Source organism: Phyllobates terribilis, unplaced genomic scaffold (genome assembly GCF_046119375.1).
Source record: "Phyllobates terribilis strain yellow unplaced genomic scaffold, ASM4611937v1 Scaffold_9__5_contigs__length_417890890, whole genome shotgun sequence".
In the NCBI taxonomy this organism is placed as follows: Eukaryota; Metazoa; Chordata; class Amphibia; order Anura; family Dendrobatidae; genus Phyllobates; species Phyllobates terribilis.
The window spans coordinates 307083805-307108819 of NW_027362769.1; the positions used below are offsets into that span (position 1 = coordinate 307083805).

Genomic DNA, 25015 nt, shown 5'->3' on the forward strand with positions numbered 1-25015 from the left:
ACACCAGGATTGGGGGATGCGGGGTACCATGCATACCAGGATTGGGGGGTGAGGGGTACCATGCATAACAGGATTGGGGATGAGAGGTGCCATGCATACCAGGATTGGGGGGTGAGGGGTGCCATGCATACCAGAATAGAGATGAGGGGTACTATGCATACCAGGATAGGAATGTGGGGTACCATGCATACCAAGATGAGGGATGGGGTGCCATGCATACCAGGATGAGGGGTACCATGCATACCAGAATAGGGATGAGGGGTACCATGCATACCAGGATAGGAATGCGGGGTACCATGCATACCAGGATTGAGGGATGAGGAGGCCATACATACCAGAATTGGGATGAGGGGTACCATACATACCAGAATAGTGAAGCGGGGTACCATGCATACCAAGATTGGGGATGAGGGGTGCCATGCATACCAGAATTTGAGATGAGGGGTGCCATGCATACCAGGATTTGGGATAAGGGGTGCCATGCATACCAGAATTTGGGATGAGGGGTGCCATGCATACCAGGATTTGGGATGAGGGGAGCCATGCATACCAGGATTTGGGATAAGGGGTGCCATGCATACCAGAATTTGGGATGAGGGGTGCCATGCATACCAGGATTTGGGATGAGGGGAGCCATGCATACCAGGATTTGGGATAAGGGGTGCCATGCATACCAGAATTTGGGATGAGGGGTGCCATGCATACCAGGATTTGGGATGAGGGGTGCCATGCATACCAGGATTTGGGATGATGAGGTGCCATGCATACCAGGATTTGGGATGAGGGGTGCCATGCATACCAGGGTTTGGGATGAGGGGTGCCATGCATACCAGGGTTTGGGATGAGGGGTGCCATGCATACCAGGATGTGGGATGAGGGGCGCCATGCATACCAGGATGTGGGATGAGGGATGCCATGCATACCAGGATTTGGGATGAGGGGTGCCATGCATACCAGGATTTGGGATGAGGGGTACCATGTATACCAGGATTGGGGATAAGGGGTCCATGCAAACCAGGATAGGGATGAGGAGTGCCATGCATACCAGGATGGGGGTGAGGGAGCCATGCATACCAGGATTGGGGGTGAGGGGTGCCATGCATACCAGGATTGGGGGTGAGGGGTTCCATACATACCAGAATTTGGGATGAGGTGTGCATTGCATACCAGGATTTGGGATGAGGAGTGCCATGCATACCAGGATTTGAGATGAGGGGTGCCATGCATACCAGGATTTGGGATGAAGGGTGCCATGCATACCAGAATTTGGGATGAGGGGTGCCATGCATACCAGGATTTGGGATGAGGGGTGCCATGCATACCAGGATTTGGGATGAGGAGGTGCCATGCATACCAGGGTTTGGGATGAGGGGTGCCATGCATATCAGGATGTGGGATGAGGGGCGCCATGCATACCAGGATGTGGGATGAGGGGTGCCATGCACACCAGGATTTGGGATGAGGGGTGCCATGCATACCAGGATTTGGGATGAGGGGTACCATGTATACCAGGATTGGGGATAAGGGGTCCATGCATACCAGGATAGGGATGAGGAGTGCCATGCATACCAGGATGGGGGTGAGGGAGCCATGCATACCAGGATTGGGGGTGAGGGGTGCCATGCATACCAGGATTGGGGGTGAGGGGTGCCATGCATACCAGGATGGGGGTGAGGGAGCCATGCATACCAGGATTGGGGATGAGGGGTACCATGTATACCAGGATTGGGGATAAGGGGTCCATGCATACCAGGATAGGGATGAGGGGTACCATGTATACCAGGATAGGGATGAGGCGTGCCATGCATACCAGGATGGGGGTGAGGGAGCCATGCATACCAGGATTGGGGATGAGGGGAATCATGCATATCAGGATTGGGGATGAGGGGTACCATGTATGCCAGGATAGGGATGAGGGGTACCATGTATACCAGGATTGGGGATAAGGGGTCCATGCATACCTGGATAGGGATGAGGGGTACCATGTATTCCAGGATTGGGGATAAGGGGTCCATGCATACCAGGATAGGGATGAGGCGTGCCATGCATACCAGGATGGGGGTGAGGGAGCCATGCATACCAGGATTTGGGATGAGGGGAATCATGCATATCAGGATTGGGGATGAGGGGTACCATGTATGCCAGGATAGGGATGAGGGGTACCATGTATACCAGGATTGGGGATAAGGGGTCCATGCATACCAGGATAGGGATGAGGAGTGCCATGCATACCAGGATGGGGGTGAGGGAGCCATGCATACCAGGATTGGGGATGAGGGGAATCATGCATATCAGGATTGGGGATGAGGGGAATCATGCATACCAGGATTGGGGATGAGGGGTGCCGTGCATACCAGGATTGGGGATGAAGGGTACCATGCATACCAAGATTGGGGATGAGGGGTGCCATGCATACCAGGATTGGAGATGAGGGGTGCAATGCATACCCGGATAGGGATGAGCAGTGCCATGCATACTAGGATTCGGATGAGGGGCCAAATACCAGGATGGGGATGAGGGGTGCCATGCATACCACAATGTGGGTGAGGGACCCATGCATACCAGGATGAGGGATACCATACATACCAGGATAGAGATGAGGGATGGGGTACCACACATACCAGGATTGGGGATGAGGGGTGCCACGCATACCAGGATTGGGGGTGAGGGGTGCCATGCATACCAGGATGGGGGTTGAGGGGTGCCATGCATACCAGGTTTGGGGTTGAGGGGTGCCACACATACCAGGATTGGGGATGAGGGGTACCATGCATAACAGGATTGGGGTTGAGGGGTGCCATGCATACCAGGATTGGGGGTGAGGGGTGCCATGCATACCAGGATTGGAGGTGAGGGGTGCCATGCATATCAGGATAGGATGGTGGGTACAGGATGTGTGCAGCACAAATACCAGGATGGGGGCAGCACATACCAGCATGGGAGACCATATACCAATAAAAATGCTCGCCACCCGGGCGTAGAACGGGTTCAATAGCTAATATTGAGCTTCAAGAGGTAGTCACCGGAAATGGTTTTTACTTCACAGGTGTGCCCTGTCAGGTTTAATAAGTGGAATTTCTTGCCTTATTAAAGAGGTTTGGGAACATCAGTTGTGTTGTGCAGAAGTCTGGTGGATACACAGCTGATAGTCCTACTGAATAGACTGTTATAATTTGTATTATGGCAAGAAAAAAGCAGCTAAGTAAAGAAAAACGAGTGGCCATCATTACTTTAAGAAATGAAGGTCAGTCAGTGCGAAAAATTGGGAAAAGTTTGAAAGTGTCCCCAAGTGCAGTTGCAAAAACCATCAAGTGCTACAAAGAAACTGGCTCACATGAGGACCGCCCCAGGAAAGGAAGACCAAGAGTCACCTCTGCTTCTGAGGATAAGTTTATCCGAGTCACCAGCCTCAGAAATCGCAGGTTAACAGCAGCTCAGATTAGAGACCACGTCAATGCCACACAGAGTTCTAGCAGCAGACACATCTCTACAACAACTGTTAAGAGGAGACTTTGTGCAGCAGGCCTTCATGGTAAAATAGCTGATAGGAAAGCACTGCTAAGGACAGGCAACAAGCAGAAGAGACTTGTTTGGGCTAAAGAACACAAGGAATGGACATTAGACCAGTGAAAATCTGCGCTTTGGTCCAATGAGTCCAAATTTGAGATCTTTGGTTCCAACCACCATGTCTTTCTGCAACGCAGAAAAGTTGAACGCATGGACTCTACATGCCTGGTTCCCACCGTGAAGCATGGAGGAGGAGGTGTGATGGTGTGGGGGTGCGTTGCTGGTGACACTGTTGGGGATTTATTCAAAATTGAAGGCATACTGAACCAGCATGGCTACCACAGAATCTTGCAGCGGCATGCTATTCCATCCGGTTTGCATTTAGTTGGACCATCATTTCTTTTTCAACAGGACAATGACCCCAAACACAACTCCAGGCTGTGTAAGGGCTATTTGACCAAGAGGGAGAGTGATGGGGTGCTACGCCAGATGACCTGGCCTCCACAGTCACCAGACCTGAACCCAATCGAGATGGTTTGGGGTGAGCTGGACCGCAGAGTGAAGGCAAAAGGGCCAACAAGTGCTAAGCATCTCTGGGAACTCCTTCAAGATTGTTGGAAGACCATTTCCGGTGACTACCTCTTGAAGCTCAGTTTTCTAAAAATCACCATCTCTAGATGTCTGACAGCCATTCCATTCCAGTGTCAATTGAATTCCAACCAGAGTACACCTCATTCTACTTAATGTGTTTCTGATTAGGTGATCACCTGAACCAAATCTTATGTAACAAGGGAAAGTATAAAAAACAATGCTGTGGTCTTCACAATCCTCTTGCAACAGGACAAGCTGGATGGCAAAACAAGTGCTAGGAATAGCCCAAAAGTAATTTGAATGAAAAAATAACTTTTAACCATGCCAAACGAGTTGAAAAGAAAAGTCTTGAATAAGGAAAAGAAGGGCTCAATTCTGGCTTTACTAGCAGAGGGATACAGTGAGCGTCATGTTGCCTCCATCCTTAAAATATCAAAGATAGCAGTCCATTACAACAAGGTCAAGCAGCAGACATTGGGGACAACAAAGCTACAGACCGGCAGAGGGTGAAAGCGACTCTCCACTGACCGTGATGACAGTCATCTTATTCGAATGTCACTCAGCAACCGCAAGATGACATCAAGTGACCTACAAAAGGAATGGCAAATGGCAGCTGGGGTGAAGTGCACGGCAAGAACAGTTCGCAACAGTCTCCTACAGGTAGGCCTCAAGTCATGTAAAGCTAGAAAAAGCCTATCATCAATGAGAAGCAAAGGAGAGCCAGGCTGAAGTTTGCCAAAGACCATAAGGATTGGACCATAGAGGACTGGAGTAAGGTAATCTTCTCTGATGAGTCTAATTTTCAGCTTTGCCCAACACCTGGTAGTCTAATGGTTAGACGGAGACCTGGAGAGGCATACAAGCCACAGTGTCTTGCACCCACTGTGACATTTGGTGGAGGATCGGTGATCATCTGGGGATGCTTCAGCAAGCCTGGAATTGGGCAGGTTAACCTTTGCGAAGGACGTATGAATCAAGCCGCATACAAGGTTATCCTTGAAGAACACTTGCTTCCTTTTGCTCAGGCAATGTTCCAGCAGGACAATGTCCTATGCCACACAGCTAGGTAAATCAATGTGTGGATGAAGGAGCACCACATCAAGACCCTGTCATGGCCAGCCCAATCTCCAGACCTGAATCCCATTGAAAACCTCTGGAATGTAATCAAGAGGAAGATGGATAGTCACAAGCCATTAAACAAAGAAGAACTGCTTATATTTTTGTGCCAGGAGTGGCATAAGGTCACCCAAAAGCGGTATGAAAGACTGGTGGAAAGCTTGCCAAGACTCATGAAAGCTGTGATTAAAAATCATGGTTATTGCACCAAATATTGATTTCTGAACTGTTCCTGAGTTAAAACATGAGTATTGTTGTTTCTAAATGAATAAGAACTTGTTTTCTTTGCATTATTTGAGATCTGAAAGCACTGTTTCTTTTTTAATATTTTGACGATTTCTCATTTGCTGCAAATAGATACAAAATTTTTTGCTTTGAATTTCGGAGACATGTTGTCAGTAGTTTATAGAATAAACTATCCCAGATCGAGGGAGATTATCAGTGGTTTTGTATGTCTTCCATTTTCTAATTATTGCTCCCACAGTTAATTTCTTGACACCAAGCTGCTTGCCTATTGCAGATTCAGTCTTCCCAGCCTGGTGCAGGGCTGCAATTCTGTTTCTGGTGTCCTTTGACAGCTCTTTGGTCTTCACCATAGTAGAGTTTGGAGTGTGACTGTTTGAGGTTGCGGACAGGTGTCTTTCATACTAATAACAAGTTAAAACAGGTGCCAGTACTACAGGTAATGAGTGGAGGACAGAGGAGCCTCTTAAAGAAGAAGTTACAGGTCTGTGAACGCCAGAAATCTTGCTTGTTTGTAGATGACCAAATACTTATTTTCCACCAAAATTTAAAAAAAAAATTCTTTCCAAATCAGACAATGTGATTTTCAGGATTTGTTTTCTCATTTTGTCTCTCATAGTTGAGGTCTACCTTTGATGCCAATTACAGGCCTCTCTCATCTTTTAAAGTGGGAGAACTTGCACAATTTAGTGGCTGACTAAATACTTCTTTCCCCCTCTGTATGTACCATATTTTCCATACTATAAGACGTACTTTTTCCCCCCAAATTTGGGAGGAAAATGGGGGGGTGCGTCTTATAGCCTGAATGCAGGCTTATCTGGGGGGTTGCAGCGGTGGCGGTGAAGAGTCCCTTCCTCAGGAAGCCGGCGGTGGCAGCAGAATTGTGGTGATGCTGTGGGCCCGCTGTCGCCGGTGAACAGAGCGAAGTGCATCATTGCTTTCCCGGTGGCCAATGTCCTGAAGCCATGGGCTGCCGCAGGCGATGCTTGTGCAGACTGGGATCTCAGCCAAACTGATCCCCCTTCCTTCCACCCAGGGCCCACAGCATTGCCTCACTTGCCGCCGACTTCCGGAGGAAGGGACCATGCTTCCTGTGACTCAGCTCCACTGACGCCGCCTCCCAGGTAATATACCTTAAACTCAGACTAAGACGGACCCTCATCTTATAAAAATCTTTTTTTCCCTATTTTCCACCCCAAAATTTGGGGTGTGTCTTGTGTTCCAGTGCGTCTTCTAGTCCAAAAAATATAGTAAATGAGCTGTTATGGTCTATTGGCCTAACAGTGTACTGCATGAGAATCTGCCTCTGCATATTGTTTAATGAAGTGAGGCGTAACCAGTGTGAGACATGTAAATCAGGAGAGCACGCTGTCAGTCATTAAACATTCCACTGGTAACGCCTCCTTTTATTTATAATAAGCTCTAGAGACAGATTCTCAGGGAGATCAGTATCCGGCCCATAGTCCTGAACAGCTCATTTACATATATAAAAAAAAGTGGATTTCTCCGTAATATGACACCGGATCAAAGATATCAAGGAATCATTTTATTCAACTTTCTTTGACCTACATGTAGGAGGGTGGCTCCTGCTGACAAATTCCCTTTCAATATTTTTTTTATAAAAAGCAGAATTTATGGTTGCATCAAAAATAAGTTGTCCAGAAGCATAGCACTCCCATACCACCACACTAGTACCACAATGTTTGCCTGTTGGTAAGATGGTGGAATGAAGAGTTAGCTTCACGGTCAGAATATTATCTTAAGGGGTCACCTAGAATGTGGGTTTAACATTTCTTTTCAATTCAATTAGCAGTGTTTTGAGCCTTGTAAAGCTGCTTTGGGTTCCACATTTGCACAATATCTTTTTTACTGTATATACGATGTACACTGATCTTACAGAAATTGTCTACTATTTGTATTGCCCATTGTAAAATGGAAAAAAAGAGATACAAAAAAAAAAACAAACATATACTCTCTTCCTGTGATGGCGGGATTCCTGATGATTGTGTTACATTTTGATGCCATGTGAGCGCTGCAGCCAAACAGCGGTCGGTAATGGGCTGCTTCATTCATACTTCCCTCAGGCATCCGCCGGGAAGTATAAAGGGAACCGGTCATCAACATCAACATTTAGTATGTCACAATTAACGTAAGGCCATAATGGCGCTTTTATACTGATTTAATAGATACCTGTAGGGAAGAGAAGAAATCCACATCCTAGTTCTTGTTTAATTCATGTTAGATGTTTTGGTGCAATAGCATCTTCGTGCATTGGGGCAGGACTGTGGGTAGGGTTTTGGGCTCTTCCTTTGCCCCTCTGCGCTTGTACGAGCCTCTTTTTTTTTAAGTTTTCGCTAGCGCCGCCGTAGCATATATTCATCAGTCAATGATATTCAGTGCTTGTGGCAGCGCAGGAGCAGATTCAGACCTTGGCTTAATGCCGAGCCGAGATATCTGCGCATGCGTCACCATTTTGCTGAAGACCACCGGATGTCAATCAGCACATGCGCCACCACCAGCACCATTTTGCTGAAGACCACTGGAAGGTAAATGTGCGCAAGCACCACCAGTAGCAAAGGCAGTGCTAGCGGTACTTTTAAAAAAGGAGGCTTGTAAAAATGCAGAGGGGCCACGGCAGAGCTGAAAAACCTACCCACAGTCTCACAACTAAGTACGAAGAGGATATTGCATCAAAACATCTAGCGTGAATTAAACAAGAACCAGTATGCGGATTTCTTCCCTACAGGTATCTATTAAATTAGTATAAAAGCGCCATTACGGCCATACCTGTATTTTAACATACTAAATCGTAATGACAGGTTCCATTTAAAGGGTATAAAAAAAGAAAAACAGCTCACCAAAAGTCTAGGTGTGTTGAAGCGCGGATCTCATGGGACCAAATGTAGAAAATCGGCTTAGAAAAATCCAGCTTCATAAAAATTGCAAACTTTATTCAGACAGAAGATTACACAATTTCCATATCATATGATGGTTTGTTTTTTTGTGTGTCAAATTGATAGCTTTTTCACTTTCTTAGTTTGGGATATTAGTAGATTTTATCAGTTTGGGTAGTTAAGTGTGCAGGAATATCAAATTTCACTAATTACATTTGAGAAAAAAAGAGGGGCGTTTTAAACTTCACACATCTACTGAGACTACCTATTTGGTGTGCTCACCCAGACAGGTTTCTGTTTGCTTACTTATGGAAAGCTCACCCCTCACTCACTTCACCACATGTTAAATGACCTACCCATTCTGCTTGTTCCATAGAAAGGCTGCCCCTTATTACCAGGTCTATTAGGCAAAAATGTGTTATATTGAGGGGGAGGTTCCCATAAGTAACAGTATATGGAACATTTACTGCAATGATTCCACAACATAAATAGGCCAAAGTTTTAAGCAGATACTGCCTTAACCTTTAATGTTGCAGCAGGGATGACCCCTAACTTCAGGTATTAAAGGGGGCACCTGCATCATATTTGAATACTGCAGCCAGGTCTACAATCATAGTATTTGATATAAGTTATGATGTGGTACAGGCCACGGAGATAGAAATGTGAAGTGGATTTTCAATTTTTGAAGGAACATGCTAGGAGTTCAAGTCAGTGATTGCTGAAATTAAGCAGGTCCTAATTAAAACAACAAATTCTTACCAAAGAAATTGACCAATACACCTCCAATCATAGCACCACAGCCTCTTCCAAGTCCAAGATGAAGGCCTTGAAGGATTCCCTGAGCAGAAGTCCGTAATGCTGGAGGAACTGCGGCACTCAGATAAGAAATGCAAGCTGCCCATATGGCTGCATGGGTCACACCTGTAAGAGCAATAGCATAATCATGCAATAATACAGAGTTAATGCAACTGTAGAAATAAAATAGCTTATGATACAACATTACATGATCTGGATCAGTTTAAAAAAAAATCCCACCCCCACGTCCCTGAAAAAAAACTCCAACATTAATAGTAAGAACAATTTATCCATCTCATTTTTATAATGAAGACCGAATCCACAAACATAATTCACAATACTAAACACTGCTGAGCTGAATTAGCACACTGTAATGCTTTTCTTAGGCTGGGGTCACATCACATTAGGGGATGAACATTCAGCATATGCCCCAGGACAGTGCCAGACATACAAGATAAAGGTTTTCATAGCAAACATTACATCAAGAAATTGTAGTAAAAAATTAAATCTTTAAACGCCAACAGGAAAAACAACTTCCAGCTGAGCATCCTGGACAATATGTAGTTCACAGACAAGATGCTATATGTAGAGAAATGAATCCCTGTACCTATCAGCACCACGCCATCGTCAGTCCTGATAGTCGCTATGGAAAGCGAAGGCCAAGAAATGGCAGTAATAAGTAGGATCTAACAACCTGAGTCAGTGAAAAACTGACAGGTCTCATGCACTGCAATAAAGAAGTGAAAAATATTCAAGTCCTATATATGGACTAACTAAAAATGGTAAAAAAAAACAAAACCCAAAAGTAACGTATGCATAATTGGTATTGCGATGTCTGGAGTGGCCTAAATTATAAAACTGTCACATTATTTATCCCGTAAGTGAATACCGGAAAAAAATACACCAAAAAATTTAACTTTTTCACCATACTGACACAAAAAAATGAAATAAAAAGATCAAAGTGTTGCATGATGTAAAAACAAAACATCAACTAGTCTCACAAAAAAAAAATGTATGGCATTGAACTTAATAACTAGTGTTGCAAAATATGGCAGCAGATGACATCTGCGTAACAGTGTGGCAAATCAGGGATGTTCATGGGCGGAGCCGATTTTTTGGCGCGAACCAGTCGGAACCCCGAACACGAATTTGAAATACCGAACAAATTCGCTCAACACTATTAACCGGTTCCCGACCGCCCACTGTAGATAAACGTCGGCGCTTGCTGGGCTCTGTGCAGCGCCAAAGTTTAAATACGGTGGGTGGTCTCGCAGCGCTCAGGACCCCCAGGGTCCTGCAAGCGCTGCGATTCCGGTGCAGAGCGTTAGCTCTGTCAGGGGACATCATGATTGGATCAGGTCCCAGTGATGTTAACCCTTTGCTATGTTCTATATGCCGCGATCTATAGTGATCGCGGCATATAGAAGATAGAAGGAGGAGAGGGGGTCGTCTTACTTACCTCTCCGACGACCCCTGATACCTTCCAGGACCTGGGGTTGCTATGGCAGCTGGAGGTCACATGACCGCCTCCAAATCTGCCATATATGGTGTCCTGCCTGGCTCAGCCTGCAGCTGAATCCAGGCAGGAGACTGACTGTGAAACAGTCAGCGAAGATCTCATGTAATGGAATACATGTCTATTACATTACATGAGATCAGTGATCAGAAAAATAAAAATTAATGTCCTATACAGGGACTAAGTAAAAATGTAAAAAAAAAGTTTTTAAACTGTTAAAAAAAAATCACAAAATAAATAAAAATAAATAAATAAATAAAATACTAAACCAATAAATCCGTATATTTTTACAAAACCAAAAAAAGTACACATATTTGGTATCGCCACGTCCGAAACAACCCGAGCTATAAAACTGTCACACTAATTAACTCCTTCTGTGCACACCGTAATAAAAATAAATAAAAAACGGAGCAAAAAAATATGCTTTTTCATCATATCGCCAAACAAAAAGTGGAAAAAAATGCGATCAAAAAACAAAATCGAAATAAAAATGGTACCGCTGAAAACGTCATCTTGTTCCGCAAAAAAAAAGCCGCCATACAGCTCCATCAGCCGAAAAATAAAAAAGTTATAGCGCTCAGAATAAAGCAATGCAAAAAAAACATTTTTTTCTCTAAAATTGTTTTATTGTGTAAAAGGGCCAAAACATAAAAAAAAATACAGTAAGTGTAGTATCGCTGTAAACGTACTGACCCGAAGAATAACACTGCCTGATCACTTTTACCACATGCAGAACGGCATAAAAAAAAACCTCAAAAAACAATTCCTGAATTGTTTGTTTTTGTTAATTTTACCTCCCAAAAAACGGAATAGAAAGCGATCAAAAAATGTCACGTACCCAAAAATGGTACCAATAAAAATGTCAACTCGTCCCACAAAAAACAAGCCGTCATATGACTCTGTCGGCCGAAATATGGAAAAATTATAGCTCTCAAAATATGGTGATGCAAAAACTAGATTTTGCAAAAAAAAAAGCGTCTTTTAGTGTGTGACAGCTGTCAGTCATAAAAACCCGATATGAATCTGGTATCTCTGTAATCGCACCAACCCGAAGAATAAAGTAATCTAATCAGTTATATCACACTAGGAACGGAATAAAAAAAATAAATAAAACCAATTCTTCACCTGCTACTTATTTGTTTATTATGTCTCCCAAAGATCGCAGTAAGGCTCTGTTCACATTTATCCTGCGCTCTGCGCTGAGCACTTACACCAGAGTTTCCGTGTAAATCTCCGAAATACGTGATTCAGCCAGAACCCATGATGGAAGATTCCCAGTAATGAGGCAGATATAGGCCACTGTGGACGCTGTCTAGCCTGGGATCCCACGGTGTCATTTGTTTTAGGCGTGCATAAACGTGCAGTTGGCCAGTTTTGTGCACTTCTGAAAAAAAGGACACCGCTAAACAGAGGCCAGACGGAGTCCAAAGTAACTCTGCTGCCTCATTACAGTGAATGGATCCCGCAGGGGTTTCATCTGTATTACATCACTTGGAAATTTAGATGAAAACCCAGATGTAAGTGCTCAGCCTAGAGCGCCGGATAAATGTTACGTAAAATGTTCCCAATAAAAGCTTCAACTCAGTCCTCAAAAAAAGCTAGTCCCCACTCAGGTCCGTCATCTGTTAAAAATATAAGGGACTTCCAAGTTACTGGTAGCAGAAAGGCTCTGGAAAAGTGAAATGGCCCTTGCCCCCAAAAAGAAATTCAGAAAATGTTGTGCTCCCAAATCCAAATGCCTATTCTACAATAATTTGTTCTCCAATTGTCAAATAGCACTCCCTCCCCCCCAGATCTCGCCGTATGGCTGAGCGGTACGATACAGCCACATATGGGGGTATTGCCACTTTTAGAAGAAATTGTGTGACACATTTCGGCACCATTTTTACCCACTGCCCTGTGTGAATATGTAAAATCTGAGGGTAAAACATTTTTTTGTGGTAAAAATATAATTATGCTTTTTTCACTGCCCAATGGTATAAATTTAAAAATTAAAAAATACTCACTACTTCCCTAGATGAATTCCTTGAGAGGTGTAGTTTACAAAATGGGGTCACTTGTGGGGGTTTCTGCTGTTTCGGCATGTCAGCGACTCTTCAAATGTGACATGGTGTCTGCTGCCTATCCCAGCCAACATAGCGCTCCTTTCTTTTCCGAACCCTGCCGTACACCAAAGCAGTGGTTTTCCCCCACATATGGGGTATCGGCGTACTCAGGAGAAATTGTACAACAAATTTCATGGTGAAATTTATCTTGTTACCCTTATGATAATACAAAATTAGGGAATGAAAAACATTTTTTGTGGGAAAAATGTGAAAATTTTATTTTTACAGCTCAATATTATAAACTTCTGTGAAGTAGCTGGGGGTGCAAGGTGCTCACCACACATCTAGATAAGTTCCCTAAGGGGTCTAGTTTCCAAAATGGTGGCACTTGTGGGGGCTTTTCCACTGTTTAGGCAGATTAGGGGCTCCCCAAATGCGACATGGCGTCTGCTAATTATTCAAACAAATTTTACATTCAAAAAGTCAAATGGCGCTCCTTCCCTTTCAAACCCTGCCATGCGCCCAAACAGTAATTTGCCTCCACATATGGGGTATCAGCGTGTTCAGGAGAAATTGCACAACAAATTTCATGGTGCAATTTATCCTATTACCCTTATGATAATGCAAAATTAAGGGATGAAAAACGGTTTTGTGGGAAAAATGTGAAAATTTTATTTTTACAGCTCAATATTATAATCTTCTGTGAAGCACCTTGGGGTTCAAGGTGCTCACCACACATCTAGATAAGTTCCCTAAGGGGTCTAGTTTCCAAAATGGTGTCACTTGTGCCGGGTTTCCACTGTTTAGGCACATCAGGAGCTCCCCAAATGCAACATGGCGTCCGCTAATTATTCAAACAAATTTTACATTCAAAAAGTCAAATGGCGCTCCTTCCCTTTCAAACGCTGCAGTGCGCCCAAACAGTGGTTTGCCTCCACATATGGGGTATCAGCGTGTTCAGGAGAAATTGCACAACAAATTTTCATGGTGCAATTTTTCCTATTACCGTTATGATAATGCAAAATTAAGGGATGAAAAACGTTTTTGTGGGAAAAATGTGAAAATTTTATTTTTACAGCTCAATATTATAAACTTGTATGAAGCACCTTGGGGTTCAAAGTGCTCACCACACATCTAGATAAGTTCCCTAAGGGGTCTAGTTTCCAAAATGGTGTCACTTGTGCCGGGTTTCCACTGTTTAGGCACATCAGGAGCTCCCCAAATGCAACATGGCGTCCGCTAATTATTCAAACAAATTTTACATTCAAAAAGTCTAATGGCGCTCCTTCCCTTCCGAACCCTGCAGTGCGCCCAAACAGTGGTTTTCCCACACATATAGGGTATCAGCACGCTCAAGCGAAATTGCACAAAAAAATTTGGGGTCCATTTTTTCCTGTTACCCCTGTGAAAATAAAAAAAATTGGGTCTAAAGTAACATTTTTGTGAAAAAAGTTAAATGTTAATTTTTTTCTTCCACATTCCAAAAATTCCTGTGAAGCACCTGAAGGGTTAATAAAGTTCTTGAATGTGGTTTTGAGCACCTTGAGGGGTGCAGTTTTTAGAATGGTGTCACTTTTGGGTATTTTCTGTCATAAAGACCCCTCAAAGTGACTTCAAATATGATGTGGTCCCTAAAAAAATGTTTTTGCAAATTTTGTTGGAAAAATGAGAAATCGCTGGTCAACTTTTAACCCTTATAGCTCCCTAGCAAAAAAAAATTTTGGTTCCAAAATTGTGCTGATGTAAAGTAGACATGTGGGAAATGTTATTTATTAACTATTTTGTGTGACATATCTCTCTGATTTAAGGGCATGAAAATTCAAAGTTTGAAAATTGCTAAATTTTCAAAATTTTCGCCAAATTTCCGATTTTTTCACAAATAAACGCAAGTTATATCGAAGAAATTTTACCACTATCATGAAGTACAATATGTCACGAAAAAACACTCTCAGAATCAGGGGAATACATTGAAGCGTTCCAGAGTAATTACTTCATAAAGTGACAGTGGTCAGAATTGCAAAAATTGGCCCGGTCACGAAGGCAAAAACAGGCTCTGGTGCGAAGTGGTTAATAATGCACTTAATTTATGGGTGAATTTCTCCAGAAGCACAAGCTTAGCGCACTATATGGGGACAAAGCTGCCATATTTGCAATTTTCACTCTGCAAAATCCTTTCCATGTATTTTTATGGAAAACAAATGGGGAGCCAAAATAGTCACTACACCTATAGATAAATTCATTGAAAAATAAATTCACACTTGGCTCTTCTTTGCCTAGAAATAGAACATATAAACCCAGAGTTTAGGGCTAATTTGATACATATCTTCCTAGTTGTCAAAATTGCCATTACAACACATTGGAAGAAAACTACTTCACCTAACTTCCGTGACATAATAGAAAAAATCTCACTGCATAACTCTTACGGGCACAGATTAGCGATCATTAAATAACTCTTAGAAAAATGTCTCAACAAATGGGAAAGTTGGTTAGATTACCTAGGACATCATCTTTGCTGATGAGACCACCTCTTACACAAAATTGATTGTGTTATATTAATACCTAATTTTGCCGATGTTGCTGATCAATGTATAATTAATATAAGACCACTACTTCTTAAATTTTAATTTGTATAGTCTTACCCTTCCCATATGTTTTTTCCCTTCCCTTCCCCAATAAATCTGACTACTCCTATCTTCCCTTTCTCCCAGGTTGCCATTACAAATAATATTATCATTATTAACAGTGTTAGGGTATGTGCGCACCATCCGTGCTGTGAGCACTTTGAATGCAGTATACTTTATGCTGCATCCAAAGCGCAGCACGCAGGTGAATCCATGTGTTCATTGAACCAGGCGGCTTCACCGCATCCTATACATTGCACTAATCTAATTTCTCTTGGGGAGAATAGTGAAACGGACATGCTGTGGTCTGGAAAGACGTGCTGCATGTCCATGTCCGTGGGAGATCCGCAGGTGTACGGAGACTCATAGTGGGCATGGAATTTCTTGAAATTCCATCCACTTTGCTTGTAATGGAGAAAGCTGCGGTTTGCACGCAGCACAAGTGCGCTGCATCCAAACTGCAGCGTTTCATGGCCGTGTGTACATACCCTTACAATGACTGATTCTTTGTATGTAAATAGTTATAAAATGTTTAATAGCATTACAGGAGATCTTAATCATAGTCCAACTTAATTGTTGAACAGGACTGGGGCACAATGGTCAATTCATTCTACCCATACATCATGTTCTAGAGGGGTTTCTCTTCTGGTTCATAGGTCGATTAGGTAGGAGGTGGAGAAGACCACTCTATATACCACACATATACACACATTTAAAGGGGTTGTCCAGTACTTTATATTACCCCCCCCCCCCCAATGTATCCCCACAGCGGGGTCAGTGATGCCTGTGAGCGGCCACCGACATTATCAGCAATGTAAGGAAATTACAAAAAGTCTTAGGGGCCCCGGGAGGATACATTGGGGGGGGGGGGGGGGTAATGTAAAGTACTGTACAACTTCTTTAATGAGAAAATATTCATGGGAGTGCTTCTTTAAATATCAAGATACCATTCTTATATTACTAGAAACCTATAAACTATCCAATGATGGGAATTTCTTCCAGATTCTATATAGCTAACATTGTTTTAATAATCTAACCAGATACAGACCATTGGAGTGTGGGTCGTTTAGACCAATCTCCTGGTTAAATACGGATTATAAAATTCTTATACTTAATAACATAGTTACTTCCAAGTCCACAGAAATCAAACTGACTTCATATCCAGTCACATGGCATTACACAGCATAATAATTAACCCCTTAGCACACCTTTAGCTAAATAGATAAGTTAAATGAATAAGTGCACAACACATTGACTTAGTGGATATTTTCTGGCCAATGGCCTTTATTAAAATTCCTTAAATACAGAGGTAACCAAACTTCAGCAACTCATGTAACAGTTTACTCTTTCTTAAAACAAAAAAACGCTTAGCCAAATCTCAAGCCCATTAACCCAAAATACCTGTTGTCCATTTAGTTCCCTGAACGACTGACCCAAGTGGCCATCTTGCCTAATTCATTGAGCAAGCATGGCCCCACCCCACCAAGGGCTCTCTCTACCAACGCCTGCAGATTCAAGTTAAATTTGTCTACTGATTTCCATGGCTGGAGAACGGTCACACATGAGAATTACTTGATCCATCAGGCCGTCCCATCTTTGTGCTCTAGTCCCGAACTCAAAAATTCTAACTTTATCAGAAGACGATAGGATAGCCCCATAACACCGCTGCTGTGCTCTCCATTCTGCCCAGTGAATAAGAGAGTGTCCCAAGATCCATACCATGACACCTATAAAAACTATAAAAGTATATTAGTTACATTTACTTCCTAATATATAATTGGGAACAATTTGACTCCCATCTCCCCAGTTCTTTATTACCGCTTTATTTAAACCCAATCTGGCAGCCTCCATTGCAGCCCCAATCCTGAAAGAGTGAGTGGAAAAATATTTACCACCTAGTCCCAAATTATTTAGGAATTTACTTAGAATACTCCTGAATTGGAACTGAATCAAAGGCTCCTAAGACTGGAGCAAAAGTAATCTAAGGCTGCGTGCCCACTTTGCATTTTTCAAGCGTTTTTGCAGCGGAATTTCCGCAGCGAAACTCTTAAAAAAGCTTGATAATACGTGCCCTATGGTCCCCAATAATAATCCGCATGTGCATTACACATGCTGCGGAAATTTCCGCTGCGGATTATCATTGCGGAAAAATATGCAGCATGTCCATCAATTTTGCGGACACGCAGCGTAATTGCCGGCATTGACTTGCATATTATCCGTGTCAGCACATTTGCACATACGGATAATATGCGATTTTATGTGTGGATGGTACCCGGGTCTGGAGAAGTGGAGACTCTCCTCCAGACCCAGGTACCATAGAACCTGTTAAAAAAGAATTTAAAATAAAAAATAAAGATTATGGCCCCCGGTGTTTTCTCCGCTCCGTCTTGTCTGTTGCATGGGTCGCGGTGGTGTGAAAGGACCTGCCATTACGTCATTTATTCATGTGACAGGTCGGCGGTCGCGTGACCTGTCACATGACTCAATGACTTCACCGCAGGTGCTTTCACACCACCGCGACCCATACAACAGACTGGATGGAGAGGAGAAAACACCGGGGGCCATCGGAAGGCAAGTATAATCTTTATTTTTTTACCATTGTTATTCTTTTTCTTTTTTTTAAACCATTACTTGGTCACACTATATAAATCCATGCCAAATGCATTGATTTATATAGTGTGACCAAGCTGTCAAGCACTTTTCCAAGTGATGCTAAAATCGCTTCTACCTGGCAGGAAAAACACATGTAAAATCCGCATGCGTTTTTTCCTGCCAGGAAGAAACAAAAAAAATATGCAGCATTTCTGCATCGTGGGCACTTAGCCTAACACCATTTGTTGGGCACAAGTTTATATACTTCCCAACTAAGCAAACTGAACAAATGTTCTCCTCTGGTAAACATATTCATTTTAACCAATTACATTTTCCAGATTAGTCCGTTTTATATCTGGCTATATATAGTATAATAGAATCTGGCCTAACAGCAACATGCTCAAAGTTTAGACCTTCCATTCCCTTTCCGCCTCTTGGTAATAGCTCCCCTATGCGTAGAGCCCCAAAAACCAATAATGAAGAGACTGTGCAGAACAGCAGTGCTTCAAAATTATTATAACAGCATGAAAATCAAATCACACATAACTCCTTTAACATAGATGGAGATATACGGCACCTGCCATTATGAACACTATGCTCCTTCTTATATCCTCTTCACAACTGTTTCACTAAAAAATAACTATTTATAGGTCGTTGTTCAAACATTTTAAGGAAAAAGGAGACACGCCAGATTTTTTGCTACTGTGGAATATGCAAGTCCTTTATCAAAAAAATGTCATAGCAAACAACAAAGCGACTTGCTCTGAACTTCTACCCATTTCCCAATTTGGAATTACAAAAACTGAACCAAAGCTCCCAAGCCGACAACAGGTAACCCTTCCAGGTTGAACCCGCTACTGACCGCTGCAAAAGCTCCATAACTAGGACCAAATCAATCCACATACTGTAGATACTCCGGACAATCCTCCCCTATTTGTTGGCCACCTAACACAAGACTGTAGAATTTCCTGAACTGAAAGCGACAGTGTGAATCAGTTATTAAATTGCCCTCAGTATGGACTGCTTTTAACCAGATGTTCCATTTTAAACATACCAAGACCAAATGCCTAATCAGCTTTACAACTAGCCTACATCTACCCCAACAGACAATTTACTGCAAACACTACACCTTTATTGTCTGATTTGAGTAAAATACTCCTATTTGCAAAGTTTTTACCCCAAATGATCACCGCTACTACGATTGGGAACAATTCTAATAAAGCCGAGTTCTTTGTGAAGCCGATTTCTATCCAAGCCCAGTGCCACCTTCCCGTTCCAAAATGCGCCAAAACCTTCTGATGCGGCTGCGTCTGTAGCCAGATTAATCTCCTCAGCTGTCATAAAGGGGTCTCACCACAAAGCTCGTTTGTTAAAGTATTTCAGAAACTCCAGCCATACTTCCAAATCTTCCTTTATCTCTCTATATATATGAGCATGAAAACATGGATTTTTTATGCCAGCTACATGTAAAGCTAAATGTCTACAAAAGTCTCTTCCCATTGGCATTATACTATAAGCCAAGGCCAACAAATCCAGTAAAGATTCGACCTCTTTTACAGTAGCTTTTTTTCCCCATAAATAGACAACAGGGCCCTTATACATTTTTCGACTTTTGCTAATGGCAACCGAAATTCACCCGCGACCATGTCTATAACTATTACTAAGTATTCAATACAACTACCTGCAAGGAATGTCTTCTCTTTAGCCAAAAGGATGCAAAACTCGCTGCATGTTAGATGAAACGCAAACAACAGATCATTACACACATCCAAATCCCTCGGTCCAACAAAAAGGAAATCATTCAGATAGTTCGCTAACCTGCCTTTCATACACCGAACTGCTGTTACCCATTCAATAAATGAAGAAAATGCTTCAAAATAAAAACAAGATAGAGAACAATCCATTAGTAAACATTTATCAACATAGAAAAACCCACCAAACTGAAAATCCAGAGAATTGAAACCATCCGGATGAATTGGAAGCAGCCTAAAAGCAGATTCAATATCGGCCTTTGCCATCAGAGTTCCTGGCCCGAAACTTTAACCACATCTGCTGCCTTTTCAAATGACGTGTAACTTACTGATATCAAGCTACCGTATTTTTCAGACCATAAGATGCACTTTTCTTCCCCCCAAATTTGGGAGGAAAATGGGGGTGCGTCTTATGGTCTGAACTTTGCGGTGGTGGTGGAGTGGGATCGCAGGACCCTCCGTTCCCTCCCTCCTCCAGGAAGGCAGCGGCGGCAGCAGAAGAAGAAGAGATGAGGCAGGCTGGTATCTGGCTGGGGGCCGGGGCCTGGCCGGTTACCGGGGCCGTTGTTTTGCTGTGAGCGGCTTTCCGGTGGCCACGGCCATGTCCCTGAAGCAGTGATCTACATGAAAATGGCATGCCGGAGCCGGGGCAGGTGCTCTGCCACGCCGGCGGCCATTTTCCTGTAGATCACAGCTTCCATTACATCTGACAATATCACAAGGGATTGAGATTGGGTGATCTCCTTCAGGTTCTCCATGAATTTGGTTTCGATCCTCTATATATGAAGTGGATTTCCATAAAGTATATGTACCTCCAAAGTTGCTATATTCCTTAATGGCATTTCATCTAACTATTTTCAGCTTGGTAGAGGTACCCATCAAGGTTCTTCTCTCTCACCTTCATTATTCACACTAGTTCTGGAGCCCTTGATAATATGCATGAGATCTGATAACTAATATCTTGGTGTACCTCATTCTACCCAGATGCCTGGTGTGGACAACTCGCTTCCCAGAGCCATGCAAATTACTAACACCTTTAACCAACACGCTGGACTATATATTAACTGATCCAAATCCAGTTTTATGTATCTATGCCCCTCGACGGAGTATTTAGATGGCTCCTCAGTTTTTGGACTTAAAGTTGTTTCACAGTTTAAATACTCGGGAAACCATATAGTGAGACAACAATCCATCATTCTTCCTTTTAACATAGAATTTTAGGCCAGAGTCGCATGATCGTAGATTCTATCATTCGATAGAATCGGGTCGATTATGCTAATGATACTCCGATCAGAGTGTCAGCATAGTGTGATCTGGATGCTCTCAGATGAGAGAATCGTAGCACACTGTGAAGAGCAGATGGAGAACAAAATTTCTACATCTTCTCCATTGTGTGAGTCTGTGGATATCGAACTGCACCCAGATGTCATTCGAGTGCAGTCAGATGTTTTCCACGCACCCATAGACTTGAATGGGTGAGTGTCTTCTGATTTTAGAGGGAAATAACAGCATGTTGCGATTTTTTTCACAGACAGATTTGATTATGCCTCAAAGACAATGTCACCTTTTCTATAAACAATTACTTGATTGGATTTTGTATTTCACTGAAGCTTTTGTGTGCATTATTGTTCACTTGTTTCCATAAATACTCTGGAGACTTATTTGGGTAAAATACTTTTTGTACACTGTATTACTCGGAGTAAATTATGGATCAGTAAGTGTTCAATGCATGTTCTCTTCTTTGAATGTGCAATATCGTTTTTCAATAAACAAGTTAAAAAAATATATATAAAAGGTTTTTCAGTATCTATATTCACACATTACCCTTGAATTCAGATTTGCATTATAAAAGTCAGGATTGTAACATTACGAATTAAATTTCCAATTCACTACAAGGTACGGTCATATCAGACCGGCCTGACTCGTTCATAGCAGTTCTGCCTGTGGAGCAGACACCGCCTTGTGCATATGTATCGTGTGACAACTACCTGTGTGCCAGAGTACACAAGGATATATCCACTGTCTGCTTTTTCGTTCTAAGAACATAAAAGAGTGTGTACTTAAATGAAGAAGGATATGGACATTATTACATCATCCTCTGAACTGAACTTCCTGACTCTTGTTGTTTGCACTTGTAAGACTGTCAACCACCGCCAATTTTGTGAGCAAAAGTCCCTGCAAGTGCAATATGTATTGTCAATACTCATCTATGTGTTGTTAAAATCTACAGCTGGAGTTACACGGTGTTGAAAGTTGCAACACTCAATAAAAACCCTCATACACAATTGTTCCTCAAGTGTTTACACAATTAACCCCTTTACCCCCGAGGGTGGTTTGCACGTTAATGACAAGGTCAATTTTTACATTTCTGACCACTGTCACTTTAGGAGGTAATTACTCAGGAACGCTTCAACGGATTCCTCCTGATTCTGAGACTGTTTTTTCATGAAAAATTGTACTTCACAATAGCGGTACAATTTCTTAGATATCACTTGTGTTTATTTGTGAGAAAAACGAAAATTTTGAAATTTCGCAACTTTCAAAATTTAAATTTTTATGCCCTTAAATCAAAGAGATACAGTACAGACCAAAAGTTTGGACACACCTTCTCATTTAAAGATTTTTCTGTATTTCCATGACTTTGAAAATTGTACATTCACACTGAAGGCATCAAAACTATGAATTAACACATGTGGAATTATATACTTAACAAAAAACAACTGAAAATATGTCTTATATTCTAGGTTCTTCAAAGTAGCCACCTTTTGCTTTGATGACTGCTTTACACACTCTTGGCATTTCCTTGATGAGATTCAAGAGGTAGTCACTGGAAATGGTTTTCACTTCACAGGTGTGCCCTGTCAGGTTTAATAAGTGGGATTTCTTGCCTTATAAATGGTGTTGGGACCATCAGTTGTGTTGTGCAGAAGTCTGGTGGATACACAGCTGATAGTCCTACTGAATAGACTGTTAGCTGCTTTTTTCTTGCCATAATACAAATTCTAAGTAAAGAAAAATGAGTGGCCATCATTACTTTAAGAAATGAAGGTCAGTCAGTGCGAAAAATTGGGCAAACTTTGAATGTGTCCCCAAGTGCAGTTGCAAAAACCATCAAGCGCTACAAAGAAACTGGCTCACATGAGGACCGCCCCAGGAAAGGAAGACCAAGAGTCACCTCTGCTTCTGAGGATAACTTTATCCGAGTCACCAGCCTCAGAAATCGCAGGTTAGATTAGAGACCAGGTCAATGCCACACAGAGTTCTAGCAGCAGACACATCTCTACAACAACTGTTAAGAGGAGACTTTGTGCAGCAGGCCTTCATGGTAAAATAGCTGCTAGGAAACCACTGCTAAGGACAGGCAACATGCAGAAGAGACTTGTTTGGGCTAAAGAACACAAGGAATGGACATTAGACCAGTGGAAATCTGTGCTTTGGTCTGATGAGTACAAATTTGAGATCTTTGGTTCCAACCACCGTGATTTTGTGCGACGCAGAAAAGGTGAACGAATGGACTCTACATGCCTGGTTCCCACCGTGAAGCATGGAGGAGGAGGTGTAATGGTGTGGGGGTGCTTTGCTGGTGACACTGTTGGGGATTTATTCAAAGTTGAAGGCATACTGAACCAGCATGGCTACCACAGAATCTTGCAGCGGCATGCTATTCCATCCGGTTTGCGTTTAGTTGGACCATCATTTATTTTTCAACAGAACAATGACCCCAAACACACCTCCAGGCTGTGTAAGGGCTATTTGACCAAGAGGGAGAGTGATGGGGTGCTACGCCAGATGACCTGGCCTCCACAGTCACCAGACCTGAACCCAATCGAGATGGTTTGGGGTGAGCTGGACCGCAGAGTGAAGGCAAAAGGGCCAACAAGTGCTAAGCATCTCTGGGAACTCCTTCAAGATTGTTGGAAGACCATTTCCGGTGACTACCTCTTGAAACTCATCAAGAGAATGCCAAGAGTGTGCAAAAGCAGTCATCAAAGCAAAAGGTGGCTACTTTGAAGAACCTAGAATATAAGACATATTTTCAGTTGTTTCACACTTTTTTGTTAAGTATATAATTCCACATGTGTTAATTCAAAGTTTTGATGCCTTCAGTGTGAATGTACAATTTTCAAAGTCATGAAAATACAGAAAAATCTTTAAATGAGAAGGTGTGTCCAAACTCTTGGTCTGTACTGTATGTTACACAAAAAAGTTAATGAATAACATTTCCCACATGTCTACTTTACATCAGCACAATTTTGGATCCAAAATTTTTTTTTTATTAGGGAGCTATAAGGGTTAAAAGTTGATCAGCGATTTCTCATTTTTACAACAAAATTTACAAAACCATTTTTTTTTTAGAGACCACATCACATTTTAAGTGACTTTGAGGGGTCTTTATGGCAGAAAATACCCAAAAGTGACACCATTCTAAAAACTGCACCCCTCAAGGTGCTCAAAACCACATTCAAGAAGTTTATTAACCCTTCACATGCTTCACAAGAATTAATTGAACGTGAAAGGAAAAAATGAACATTTAACTTTTTTTTTCACTAAAATTTTACTTTAGACCCATTTTTTTCTTTTCACAAGGGTAACAGGAGAAATTGGACCACAAAATTTGTTGTGCTATTTCTCCTGAGTACGCTGATACCCCATATGTGGGGGAAAACCATTGTTTGGGCACATGGCAGGGCTCAGAAGGGAAGGAGCGCCATTTGACGTTTTCAACGCAAAACTCGCTTGAATTGACAGCGGACCTCATGTCGCATTTGGAGAGCCCCTGAGGTGCCTAAACAGTGGAAACCCCCCACAAGTGACCACATTTTGGAAACTAGACCCCTTAAGGAACTTATTTAGATGTGTGGTGAGCACTTTGAACCCCAAAGTGTTTCACAAAAGTTTATGATGTAGAGCCCTGAAAAAAAAATAATTTTTTTTCCACAAAAACTTTTAGCCGCAAATTTTTTATTTTCACGACGGCATCAGGAGAAATTGGATCTCAAAAGTTGTCGTACAATTTCTCCTGAGTACGCTGATACCCCATATGTGGGGGAAAGCCATTGGGAAATCCATTGTTTGGGTGCATGGCAGGGCTTGGAAGGGAAGGAGCGCCATTTGACGTTTTCAATGCAAAACTCGCTGGAATTGACAGCGGAACCCATGTCGCGTTTGGAGAGCACGGCAGTGCTCGGCAGGGCAAGGAAGGGAAGGAGGGACGCTTTGGAATGCAGACTTCGATGGAATGGTCTGCGGGAGTCATGTGACGTTCTCAGAGCCCCTGCTGTGCCTAAACAATGGAACCCCCCCCACAAGTGACCCCATTTTGTAAACTAGACCCCCATTAAAT

The 25015-nt window shown here is 42.5% G+C and overlaps 1 protein-coding gene across 2 annotated transcripts in view; it reads right to left on the minus strand.

The window, feature by feature from the left end:
• MFSD6 (major facilitator superfamily domain containing 6) overlaps nt 1-25015 on the minus strand; it is a 245348-nt gene that overhangs the window by 56851 nt on the left and 163482 nt on the right. For both annotated transcript variants that reach the window (XM_073647936.1, XM_073647937.1), the window contains exon 4: nt 9111-9272. In XM_073647936.1, the coding sequence (XP_073504037.1) occupies nt 9111-9272 (162 nt within the window). The remainder of the gene's footprint in view (nt 1-9110; nt 9273-25015) is intronic.